This window comes from Chelmon rostratus, chromosome 6, assembly GCF_017976325.1.
Source record: "Chelmon rostratus isolate fCheRos1 chromosome 6, fCheRos1.pri, whole genome shotgun sequence".
Taxonomy (NCBI): Eukaryota; Metazoa; Chordata; class Actinopteri; order Chaetodontiformes; family Chaetodontidae; genus Chelmon; species Chelmon rostratus.
The window spans coordinates 9,463,963-9,477,150 of NC_055663.1; the positions used below are offsets into that span (position 1 = coordinate 9,463,963).

The window sequence follows — 13,188 nt, forward strand, 5'->3', positions numbered from 1 at the left end:
ATTGTAAAACATAAAAATCATTAAAATGCAGTGTATCTAATAGATGAAGACAACAGACGCTTGGATTGATCATGTTCAGCAATCACGCCCTCTGACGGATGAAGGTGGTTTAAGTGTTGATGACTGTGAATGTTGCAGAGTGTCAAATCTGCTTCAGGAGAAAAACACATTTATCATGTTTGTCCAGCTTCTGCAGGTTTGGTGAAGGCTGGACGAACGTGGCAAAAGAACCACAGCATAGACCTGATTTCCTTTTTTTAATCACAATAAATATAAATGAGCTTTCATCATAATTAAAAAATTCCATCAAACAGTTTTTATGTGAATCGTGAAGCGTTGAATTAAAAAAGCTGGACGGAAACAGAAAAGTTCAAAACAGGGAACACAGCTCGTCATTTCAACTATGCTGAGAAAGAAACCAGAAAAAACATATTAATAAAATACACATTCAAATTTAACTATTATTACAATGGCTGTTCAATGACTGTGTTTCATCAGAGCAGACTCAGACAGAACAGACAGATCTGCTGTGTCATGGCAGAAGGTGCACAAAGTGAAAACATGACATGCAATACGTGGCAGAGCGTGACTCAATGCCAGTGAAAGGCACTAGCAGCTTTTTCTCCTACAAACCGGGTTAGTCCAAATTTCTGTCAGTAACTTTCTAACATCCAGATATAATTATTGAAACATATAAAGTTCAAGTGTGCTCATTTTTTACAGTTATTTTATTTATTTATTTCTACATCTTCCCTGTTCAATTCCTGGAAATACTCTTGTTGCTTTTCATGAGTAAAACAAAGTTTTCTGTTGTATTTATTAGTGCTTTTGGTCAGGAGACGAACATAACAGCTCTTATCATATGGGAGATAAGTCACAGCTCCCAGCTCTCTCTCTCTCAGCGTTTCTGATCGGTCTGACTGTTGAACCAGTCCAGGATCTCCTGCTTGTTCTGCTGCAGCCAGTTGATGTTAGCTCTGGTCCTCTCCAGGGCCTGCTCCACAGCCAGCGTGGCGGTGCCAAACCCTGCCGCGCTGTGCTGCTCCACAAACTGCTCCAGCTGCCAGAGGAAGCATGAGGAAACTGTTCAGACAGCAGTTTGACGTTCAGAGTTCAACCACGAAAGACTTCATGAGCACAAACCTGTTGTAGTTCTGCAGGTGTGGAGAACCTTGCGGTGACTCCACTGATCAGAGAGGCAAAGGAGAAAGAGCCCACACCGTACCTGAAAAAAACACACCAGCCCAGCTTAAACAAGAACTGATCCTGGGTCTGCCACGCCATTAGAAAATTTGTGCAAAGATAAAGTTTATAGTATATCTAACAGTAAGTAGTCCCTTTAGAGCTGCAAAATGCTTCATACAACTGTTATCAATTGTCATTCTCCTCAAAGCACGTGAGGACACAGATAAAGGGCAAAATGTGTGTCTTCTGATCCGACACACCCATCACTGTTTGCTTTGCTGAGGTTAATGGACCTGCATCATCGTGGTTACATTAATAACCATGTGGTTAAGATTAGGAAACCGCCACCGTCATGGAAAAAAGAAAACAACACCGACTGTGGGCGAAAACAGTAAACAAATGGTGGTTAACAGTCAAATGTTTTGTTGACTCATCCCCTCTTAAACAAATGAAACACCTCTTTTTTTTCAGAACAAGAAGGAATTCATCAAATTTGTCACTTTAATCAGCTTCTCTATTTTGAAACACTTTTATTTGCACAGAAATATCAAGATGTAGTCTCATGTGAAGCTACAGCCCACATCTCTCTCTCTGTTATCACATGCACACAGACTGACCCACTCATCTTTAGGAGTGTGATACTCACTGTGTGAACATGTACTCCCACTGTTCCCTGACAAAGTCCCACGCCAGATCCTGACCCACTCTGTTGCTGGCCACAGACGTGATGACAGAGGTGGCGTCCTGCTTGCGGATCAGAGTTGAGTTTAAGGTGTAAGACAGATACCTGTGAGAAGAAAAGACAAGCATGGCAGTTTACAGTTTATCAAATGTTGGAAAAATACCTTTATTTATTTTATGGTATGTTCGAAAAACTACAATCTGGTTTTCATTCCTTTCACAGCACTGAAACTGAACTCATCAGTTTCAGTGCTGTGATCAATGATTTGCTGTTCTCTGCAGACTTTGCTCATTATTTTGTTGCAGTCCTACTTGATTTGAGTTTGTATTTGACACTGTTGATCACTCAGGTTTAATTGATCATATGGAACAGTGGGTTGGCATTATATGTCAGTCGCATCGCAAAGTGACATTCTCTCGTCCACACAGCCACACCTTGACAACGTGTAATTAGCAAATTTGTCAGCTCATTAGCTTAGCTCAGTCGCTAACGGGACAATTAGTTCACAGAGACTGGTCTTATAACTGTCTGCAAACCATTTTGTCGGACACAACTAATAGGCTACAATAACTTCATCCATTTTGGACACTCTAGCTCTTTGTCCCCTAAGAGGTTAACAGTGTCAAGATGGCTCATTTTTGAACACTTGAACCAAAGTAGATTTATTTGAGTGGATCCACTGATTTCAGCAATTTGACTGGACTGAAGTGAAACTGCAGCAAAATTTCTCTGTTTCAAAGCTAAGCCTTTAAGGACGCAGGTCTTTATTGGCTTCGGTCCTACGTCCCACATCTGCCTCCCCTACCTCTGGCGTCCCGCAAGGGTCAGTTTTAGATCCTCCTTTATTCTCCATTTACATGCTGCCACTTGGCCACATAGCTTAACAACACTGTATTGATTTTCTTGTGCACAGCTGCTGCTGCTGCTGCTGATGATGATAATGATGTCACAGCTGTGTTTGTAACCCTTCAACCTGGTGACACTGTGAATGTAGCACGACTCCTCACCTTTTCCTGACTACTCCACACTCTACACTGTTACTTACCGTTCCAGCAGCTTTGTGTTGTTGGTACAGGCCAGTGCGGACATGAGTTTGCTGGCCTCACTGGCAATTGTAGCCTTCTTGAACTGTGACCAGCCAAACTCCCACTCCGTCTCATCACCTGCTGCTATGGCACTGCAGTACACTGCTGAACGCAGGTTGGGATTGATCCTGACAAGAGAGTTGGAGATGACTAACTGATTAACTTAACTAACTTTAAAGGCAGAGGCATGATCAAATGATATGTGTGATGATGTAAAATAGACCAACAGATTGTGTTGAGGCCTGTCCATCCACTGTTTGAACCATGTGTTGGTCAGGTTCTGGCATTCTGTTACACCCGTCCTGCAGGCCATACGGATGGCATTTACCTGGTTATACCTGCAGGAAGAAGCGAACATGTTAGCGCGAGAAGTTGCAGCCATTTTATTATATCAACATTACATAACAGAGAGGATTACATAAGATTTAACTTTAGATCCCAAACCAGGCAAAGTAGACAGGAATAATAGCATGAATAAAAAGGCGATGTAGAAAACAGAACAAATAGACGATTAAAAGGAATACAAAGTAAAAACTAACTATATATATGTACATTATATACAACAAACATATAAAAACAATATTCCCTTGAATAGTACAGTAAAAAAAAATGTTACATTGTTTTCTATTAGGCTTTTCTGAGTTGTGTATCAGAGTTGTGTTCATTGAGTATACTCACTGGTCAGTGTGCCTGTCAGGAACTTGGGTCCAGTTTGATGTCATGTCTTTGAAGTACCGGAAGAGGGGAGTTACCAGCTTCTTTAGGTAGTCCTAGAAGTATTACAGAGAGGTGAAGGATCTGTGTGTCTGCAGGTACCGCTTTGCCTCCTAATGGCTTCCAGAAAGCATGAAGATGAACATGCTGTAAGAGGTACTAACATCCTACAACAGCTAAACTTTGAAAAATCTTTGTCACTGACACACAGAGAGAGTGTTGTGTACCTGCATAGGCTGATAGACTTCAGTACGGTCCAGCATTAGATCATAATAGTGCAGATTATCCAGTGCAGACTGCCAGGGCATGTACTCCATCTCCATAGACAGATAGGAGGTTGTCCTTAGAGCGAGAATAGTGGAGACTAGCTGAGCCCTGCAGAGAGATGAGACAGTATTTTACATAAAGCTGGCATATCTTTCTGTGAGATTTCTGCCTCCAACCTTGTTGGCTGGACCACAACAAATCTTGAGCAGCCCAATAAACCCAAAAAGTCTGTCCCCGAATGACTGACTGACTGACTAAGTTACAGCATTGGTTGGTTGAGAGTGAAAATGAGCATGATACAGCCTCTTAAAGGGGACCTCCGTCGTCATGGTTAGAATATCAAAGGTGTGGTTAAAGTTACAGAGTGACCTAGCAGCTAAAGTGACATACCTGGCTAGATTGAAAGCATCATCCACAAGCTGGGCTCTGTTAATCACTGGTATAACCTGCACAGCAGAATGAAACACCAGCAATTAGTACACAATCTAAAAATACTGAAAAGCGGAAGAGAAAATTAAAACAAAGGTCTTGACTCCATGAGACAGTAAAATCTGAAACAAGTCTGACTGTACCTGGTGCTCTGAATTAAGCTGAGCGAGGAGCTGTTCCCAGTTTTCGTCGTCATAGTTTACTCTGTAATATCCAGTTACATTAATGTTGGCCAGAACCCACCAACCATCACTCTTCATCTCCAAGTTAACCGCTGACAAAGAAGAGACAGAGAAAATGTTGTATTATTAATAACAACAATAGCAAACAAAATCATATCATGTAAAAAAATTACATCTAGTGATTTAAATTACTGGCACTTATCAGGTTTTATTGCATGTCACTTGTATATTATTGCACACCTTCCTTTTCCATCAGCCACCACACAGCTCCCTGGACCTCGCCGGACTTCATCCACCCAATAGGAATCAGCCACTCGTAGCTCGGGGGAAAATGCATGTAACTGTTATTCGTGATGATTTCTAAATAATACCACATATGACCAGCTGTATTGCAACTAATGCATTCTGATTTAAAGAATAATATGCATCACTTAAACTGAAGCACCCTCATTTTGGGAGATATAATCCTCCCAGATCGTTTGCAGTGAAATGTTATTGTGTTGCATACTTGTAGGGTGACTCGACTGTGACCTCAGACTCTGGATCCAGCAGAAAGTGCCTCTGGGATATCTTTCCAGTTTTGGTATCTATGTGAACCACAGGGAACCCCATCTGGAGAACCCAGCGGTTCATGATTTCACACACTGGGCGAGGAAGTGAAACATTATTGGCTTTCACCGCCTGTTGGCAAAGATGTAAGAGAGTATCTGTTAATAAAAGTCATTAGCACTCAGCAATTTTTAACACTTTCATGCGTCTAGTTCATGGCATTTTAATACCATAATGCACCACATGAATATGTCAGAAACAACACAACCATTGTCCTGACACAGGGTGCAAACATATATGCACATAAGCCTAACCTGAACTACTTACAACTGTGGTGACCACAGGCGTTAAAGGAGGTGCAGCCAGGCAACATGAACGACAGGCTAAATACATTTTAGTAGTAGTGTTAATAGATACATTTATTATAAGGAGGAACAGAGAATCAGCGGATAAAGCCAAGGTTTCACTCAGCTTTCAGGAAAGACCAATCACATGACCTATATATGTATATATAAAATAAATGCTTTAACTGCTTCCAAATCAGCCAGTTATAGATGTGCAAACAATTAATAAGGGCTAATCAATATATTAAAACTCAGCAGCCCTGCTGGGCTCTGCAGATTAGAAAAGACTAATTCATGACTTTAAAGTCCAATAAACATAAACATGCCCACATGTTCAACACCAGTCCAAAGAGTTCAACTAAAAACATTACATATATGATTACATACAAACAAATACAAAATAGGGTTTGTGTATTTTTGTGTAAAGAAACACGCAAGGCCAATCACCATCGCATCCAGTTGTGTTGTCTTCAGATTTAGCTCATTAATGAAGATATCTAAGTAAGCGGGATTATGGAGAGGTGAGAGTGGAAACACCAGAGAAATTAATCCACTGGAAACATGGAGGGTGTTTATGCCTCCCCAATCTGCAATTCAGTTCAGTGCATTTTTTGTTTTAGTTTAACATTCATTTATTTATTTCCTCTGATATTTGGCCTGCACTGTCCAAACCACAGCTCTGAGCTTATATACTGAATGTGATTCCTGGGTTAGGGTTAGGATTTACTGGGTTACAAACCGGTTGATGCAGGACTCTGATCTGGATGTTTAGCTAAACAAATAAGGCTAAAAGGTAACTTCTGATACGATTTTTGGAAATAAAAATAAGATCATCCATCTTACCATTTGCAGATGGTCCCACAAGTCATTCCCTACGGTGTTACTGTAGGCAAAGTGATTGAGGTAACTCTGGAGGCAAAAGAGAAACAGTCAGTTTCAACAGACTGTCAGAATGACTAAAAAATGAGGGACACAGTGATTCATCTCAGCAAGTAGTTTCAGCTGTGCCAAAATGAACATATGATGCGGCGACAACGCAGTCAAACATACGCTGAGTCCCTGGACGAAGACCGACTCTGAGAGGAAATCAGACAGCATCCTCAGCACTGCTGCACCCTGAGGAGCCGCAGACACACAGAGGCAAGGGGTCAGTCTATAATCCATCACCTTACAAGGACAGTAAGTACGTTTTCTATCGTACAGCCCAGAATTAGAACAGTATGAACAATACAATGTACAGTAGTTCAACAACACCAGTAACTCATTGATTTCTTGTCCAGTTGCTGAAATTTCTGGTTTTCACTGCATTTTCTGGGCTCTGTTGCATGACGTGTGCTGCAGTGTATTAATAAGAACATCCTGCTCATGTACCTTGCTGTATGATATGGTATCAAACTGCTCAGTGATCTGGTCTGGCAGGATGATACTGTCTTCTTTAGAAGACAGAGGATGAGAGGAGGTCAAGGCATCAACTGCAAACACACGGTGGACGTCGTCAAGTACTATCAAGTCTTTCTGGAGCAAACAGAGGGGCAGAAACACATCGGGACTTCATATGACGAGCGGTTGATGACAGGAATGTATACACGTGTGCACGGAGCATAGTGTCCTCACCACGTTCCACGCAGGCTCAGCGTGGTCTGCTCCCAGGTAAGCCACATATGAGGCAAAGCCCTCGTTCAGCCAGACCTCATTCCACCACTGCAGGGTCACCAGGTTTCCAAACCACTGCGCCAGACATGATGCCAGTCAGTTTGTTAACTAATCAATGAGAAAATCAATCAGTAGATACAATACAAAAAAATCAGTTCACCATGTGTGCTAGTTCATGAGCAATGATGGTGGCGGTGGTCTCTCTGTTTCTGTTGGAGGAGGACACGGGGTCATAGAGAAGGTTGGTTTCTCTGTACGTCACCAAGCCCCAGTTCTCCATCGCACCAAAATAGAAGTCCGGCAGAGCGATTTGATCTGTGCGGGAGAGAGCAGGTTTAACGCAGGCTGAAGGAAGTAAACTTAAAGCCAATTTACCAGATAACCCATAAAACTTGGTTCATCCAGACTGCAGTCCACAAAAACACATCCTCACTGCCCTGCAGTGGTATCGAGCTGATGCAGAGCAACAGAACTACACTAACCCCTGCTGTTCTGGGATGGCAGCAGAAATCTTAATGAAGGATATCTCAAAACTGAGGTGAAACAAATATCTGAATATCTAAGCAAGTACCAAAACTGCAGCTTATCACACAAACACTTTTGCTTTTGCTTTGTTATACTAGAGAAAAATATACCCAACTTGCTTGGCTTTGTGCCAATGCATTCATAATGTCTTCATCAAAATAAAAACACATTAACTCATCTTAACCCGGGCATACTGAAGCTGTCTGTGTAACATGGCCCGGCGTAACAGTAAAAAACAGCCCTCTCCCGATAACTGGATGGAAAGGCCCAAACAGAGGCGGGTATCGACTGTGGAAGGGCCAATCACAGAGGACAGCTTCAGCTGAGCAGAACTTTTCTTCAAATGATTAGAAAATGAGGCTCACCTGACTTGCTCAGAGGGTAGGAGATGTTATAGTACAGCTGGAAGAAGTCCAGCACGGGTCCAGTCACATTGAGGGCATAGTTTCCTTGTCCCTGGTCAATGGCCGCCCTGCGAGCCCAGATACGGATCTGAACACAGAACAATGTGTCTGGATAAAAGCTGAGACTGACGTGTAGATTTTAAACTTCCAGGAACATACAGGCAGCTTCAGTTAAAAGTTACCTCACAGATTCAGATTTTTGATTCAGTGAAGCAATTTATCAACTGACAGAAAGTCAGTTGTCAAATATTTTGACAGTAACAGCAGCTTCACAATTGTGAGGATTTTCCTTCCTTATTTTAATCATTTTAATTCATTTTTAATCGTTTGGACTATTTTTTGGACAAAACATGCACTGTAAAGGTATCACTTTGGGCTTTTAGTAATTATGACAGTATTTCTCACTATTGTCAGAAATTTTACAAACCAAACAGCTGATGAATGAAGAAAATAACCAGCAGATTAATCCATAATAAAAACAATAATCAGTTGCAGTTCTATACAAAATACTCAAAAATGAGGTTGACCTCAATCAACTGCAACAGTAAAATCTATCATGGAGTATTTTTATAATGTGGTGTTATACCACTCTTCTCGCTTGGTCTAACGCAAACAAAGCTGTGCTCCAGCAAATATTGCACCATAATGCAGAAACACATAACGTTATTAGGCTTGTTTCGCAGGTCATAGTGTCCCCTGCGACAGGGACCAGTCATGTCGCTGACAGCTACCAGAGTGTCTCCTTGTGTCGCGTTGACGTGTGTGTAGTCAGAGACGACGATGGCCAGTAAATAGGTGGACATCTTCTTGGTGGGCTCGAACGTGGTCTGTGTCACAGCTATTCCGTCAATGCTGGTGTTAACGATACCTGAAAAGACATAAACACACAGGATGGGGTGTTATTCTAAGTAATACATTCACATTTTGGACGTTTTGAGGAGTTAAGTTCTGTGTTTATTGGTTTATGTCTGTATTTGACAGACAGCAGCTCTCTGTCAATGCTGGAGCACAGAACATTGCAGACAGTATTGTATGAATTTCTATTGCAATATTGACTCTACAGCTGTACTTTTGCTGCAAATCTGTTGGTAATATAATTATTTGAAATCCACTTTGGTCAGAAATCAGTCAGGGGTACTGTACTGGTCTTCACATGTCGCTCCAGTTGGGCCAGACACTTTGTGTCCCAACTGTGTTGTTCTGCAGACCAACAACATATATTGTGTTGCTATTTAGGACTATGCCTTATGTGAGCTTGCACAAGGCTCCTTACAAGGCAGAGCCACAAGATTTTGTAATTATACAGGACCCGTTCAATGGTGCACTGCAAGATATCAAGTCATTAAGTAACAAGAATGAACAGGCACACAACAGACCTGGGCACTTTGGGGGCCCTGGAGGTATTTTAGCTGCTTGCCTGAAACGAGTCTGGCTGGGTATGGAACCTTAAAAACTAAGTGCTGCGCATCCATTTGCACAAAAGCTAATGACTGATGATTTTTAGCTGTGGGTTTATGCAAATACAAATTTCTTTTGATACACATAGACTGCACTGACCTCTTTCCATGCCATTGGACAGGGCTACAGTTCCAGGGGGGTGGATGAGAGTTATGTAGAAAACAGCTTTCATAGCTGGCTCATCGAAACAAGGGAAGGTCTTCCTGGCATGGGTTGGATGCATCTGAGAGGTAGCAACAATCCTGACAGTGGGGAAAACATCCTGAGCACAATTCCATTCGACACCAATGGCAGCTTTGTTTAGATATAGACAGACACAAGAACAGAGAACTCACTTGTGGACTCCATCTTCTTTATATTCACTCCTGTAAAAGCCTGCTAAGTCATCGGCTAGTTCTCCAGTGAATTCAGTGTACAGCTCATACTTTTGTCCTGGAGTTAATGTGCTATCCAGCTGGATTATCAGATACTGGGTCTGTGGCTGCAGCCAGGAGGACTTAATACTGGGAGCAGATCCACCACCTAGGGAAGAAGCAGAAATGATTCTTTACATTACAAAAATGTAAAGAATTACTAATAATATATTTCCTGCTCATTATGAGAGATTTGAGCTGTGTTCATCACAGAGCCACCATCAACTGCTGCAACGTTTTGTGTTGCACCGGCAACACATTTTTGGATGTGTAATTTGTTGGAGAGCCCCACATTTGCTAACATTTAATACCCCTTCATTTGTGTCTGTGTGTGTGTGTGTGTGTGTGTGTGTGTGTGTGTGTGGGTGTGGGTGTGTGTGTGTGTACTTTACCTGAAGAGATGAGCCTGGCGATGTGCGTGTTGTTCAGTTTAGTGTAGTTGAGCTTGTTGGAGTGGATCAGGATCAGATCAGTTTCATTCACACACTCAAACTTCAGAGTGGACTGACCTGGTGAATATGTGGAAAAAGCAAAATCATTCATTCCAGATGATGCATCTTGCTAACAGTTAGAAATAAAAAAAAGATGACACATTGCTGTCAATTCCTCGTGATAAATGGTAGTGCGTTAATGTACAGATGTATAAAATACAGGCCTTGCCAACAGCACCATCTTGTGGCTCATGTGTGTATGAAACAAACTGGAAAACATCCTGTCCTGACCGCTCTGGAGGCTCCTGATCTGGACCTGATGGTCGTTGATGTCATCTGAACGCATAGTCAGGAGGGGAACTAAAACTACTACAGTGTGAGGGGACATGATCTGATTATGTGCTGCTGAACAACGGATACACTGAAGAACACTGAGTGTGTTTAATCGAGACAGATTAATAAATGCTGTACCACTGACGTCTAAGTTTAACCGTTCCTGCGGGGTGGGCTCAAACCACCAACATTTCAGTTCACAGTTGCTGGACACTGATCTCGTCTTTACTGCTACTCTTCAGATGTCTCCTTGCCTCGTCTCGCCACCGTGTGGACTCTGGTCCCCTTCTTTGCACTTTTCTTAGAACAGGCATGTCAAACTCATTCCATAAAGGGCCGTGTGGCTGCAGGTTTTTGTTCCAACCAAGGAGGAGCACACCAGACCAACCAATCAACATCAAGGGTTCACTTAGTTATCAGCTGAAGACTGAGATCAGCTGATTAATTGATTCCAGCCTGGTGTGTTCCTCCTTAGTTAATCCCATTAAAGAAGGCTTTATTGTCACTGGGTTGCCAGATATTTCGATTCCCAAAATACTTGTATTCCGATTATGAGAACTGGAATTATGGCACCCCGCTGTGGAAGAGCTGTCAACCTGAATATCAGACTGGCTGACCAGTTAAGACTCACCTGTGATGGTGAAACTGACTATAATGTGGGTGCTCTGTGCTGCTGGGTTGCCATTTGTACCCACACCTGTTGTTAGACTTCTTTGATTATTCTGTGTTATTTTATTTAATCGTTCACACACATGTACGAGACGTGTGCTGTAAAAGAGCAGCCCTGTTAATCACCTGTAAAAATGTAGAGGCCAGTGTTTAGGTCGCGGCTGAGTCGAGGCCACAAGGTGATGGTGTAGTCTTCAGGGACCAAATCAGTGGGGAGACGATAGCTGAGGAAAATAAACACAGTAAACAGTATGTGATGATTTGCAAAACACTGAAACCCCATGTTTAACTGAAAATAGCAAAGACAACATATCAAATGCTAAAAACTAAGAAATTTCTTCTGTTTTTGAGAATCGTATCCTCATTTAGAATTTGATGCCAGCAAGATGTTTCCAAAAAGTTGGGACAGGGTCATTTTACCGCTCTGCTGCATTTAAGTGTTTGAGAACTAATGCACCCCCATATCTCGGGTGCTCACTGTTGAACTGTGCGCTGAAAGCAAGCCGGATGGTCGCTCTCCTCTTTAAGTTTCAAGCTTTGACTTGTCAGACCGCAGTTCCACTTCGCCTCAGTCCTTCTTAAATGAGCTCAGAAGAGGGCGGCGTTTCGGGATGTGGTTTCTTCTTTGCATGGTAGAGTTTCATCTTGCATTTGCAGCTGCAGCAATGAACTGTGTCCACAGACATTGTTCCTGAGCCCCTGCAGTTACGTCCACTGCAGAATCCTGTCTGGTTTCAGTGCAGTGACGAGAGGGCCTGAAGATCGTGTCCATCCGGTTTTGGTTTTCAGCCCGTCCCTTGTGTACAGAGATGTATTCAGATTCTGAATCTTTTAATTTTTATGTACTGTGAGATGTGAGATCCTGATGTGTTGTCCTTGTGCCATTTGCAATTAAATATGGGGCTTCAGTGCAAATTATCACTTTTTGGGAAACAGGGTTGTAGGTTACCTTGGACAGCATGGTAATAATGTAAAGCCAGGTAAGTATTTCAGAAATCATTCCAGGAAACATCTGATTTAACATGGGGTTTTATCCTTAAATCCTTTTCATCCCTTACTACAATTCCCAACAAGTCCTACAACATAAATAAGAAACTATTTCATTTGTCACTGTCTTCCAAAACAACCCACCTGAGCCTTTTCTCATATACAGTAAGATTGTGGTTTTGTTTTAAACAAACAGGTGCTGTCACATGCTTCCTGCCATAACAACGTCAGGCATTTTCCACCTTTGCTACTTACACTGCATTCGTTTTCAACAGGCAGACCTTATAAACTGACAGCTGAGTGCAACTTTTAGAGACTCTAACACCTAACGTTTTTTATTCGAGTCAAATCGGTATTGACCATTGACTACATTCCCTGACTTGTGCCTGTGAGGCACCAGGTCACATGTGTTTGCCTGCAAATTCCGCAGCATGCATCCTGTATCATCCTGCAAGGACTCAGACGTGTCAAAGTGTATGACGAATCCAAAGTCTTACCAGTCCCAAGGGGCTGTGACAACAGCATCGTCTCCTCCTGTCAGGGCAATAGTCCACAACGTGACAATGGTTGCCACGGAGACGAGGGCTAAGACCACGAACAGAATGCACACCTTGCTGACAGAGCAGCTTTTCCCCATGGCCTAGCAAATAGCACACAGCTACCAGAAGTCCCACAGCACTGAGTGAGTGAGAGGAAAGTCTGTGACTTTAAGCGCCTTCTTCCCCTTTTAGTGCCTGTTAAATTACCGCTATAATGTGAACGCTATAATAAAAGGCCTGATTCAAAATAAGTACGTCTGGTTGGCAGCGTCTCATATCTCATACAGACTCATATCTCATACAGACTGACAAAGAGAAGTGATTGCCAGCACTTAACCC

General features: G+C 42.3%; 1 protein-coding gene across 1 annotated transcript; it reads right to left on the bottom strand.

Moving 5' to 3' along the window:
- Positions 1-898: 898 nt before the first annotated feature.
- On the bottom strand, positions 899-12,947 carry LOC121607679 (aminopeptidase Ey). The gene is made up of 23 exons (XM_041938617.1): positions 12,808-12,947; positions 11,450-11,547; positions 10,283-10,399; positions 9,813-9,999; positions 9,577-9,719; positions 8,751-8,887; positions 7,981-8,107; positions 7,251-7,405; positions 7,052-7,165; positions 6,809-6,952; positions 6,488-6,553; positions 6,281-6,346; positions 5,053-5,225; positions 4,785-4,864; positions 4,506-4,636; positions 4,324-4,379; positions 3,894-4,041; positions 3,631-3,722; positions 3,180-3,290; positions 2,913-3,080; positions 1,832-1,972; positions 1,144-1,225; positions 899-1,060 (listed from the first exon to the last, which is right to left on the bottom strand). Exons 1-23 carry the CDS (start codon positions 12,945-12,947, stop codon positions 899-901), a joined length of 2,838 nt encoding a protein of 945 aa, XP_041794551.1.
- Positions 12,948-13,188: the final 241 nt, after the last annotated feature.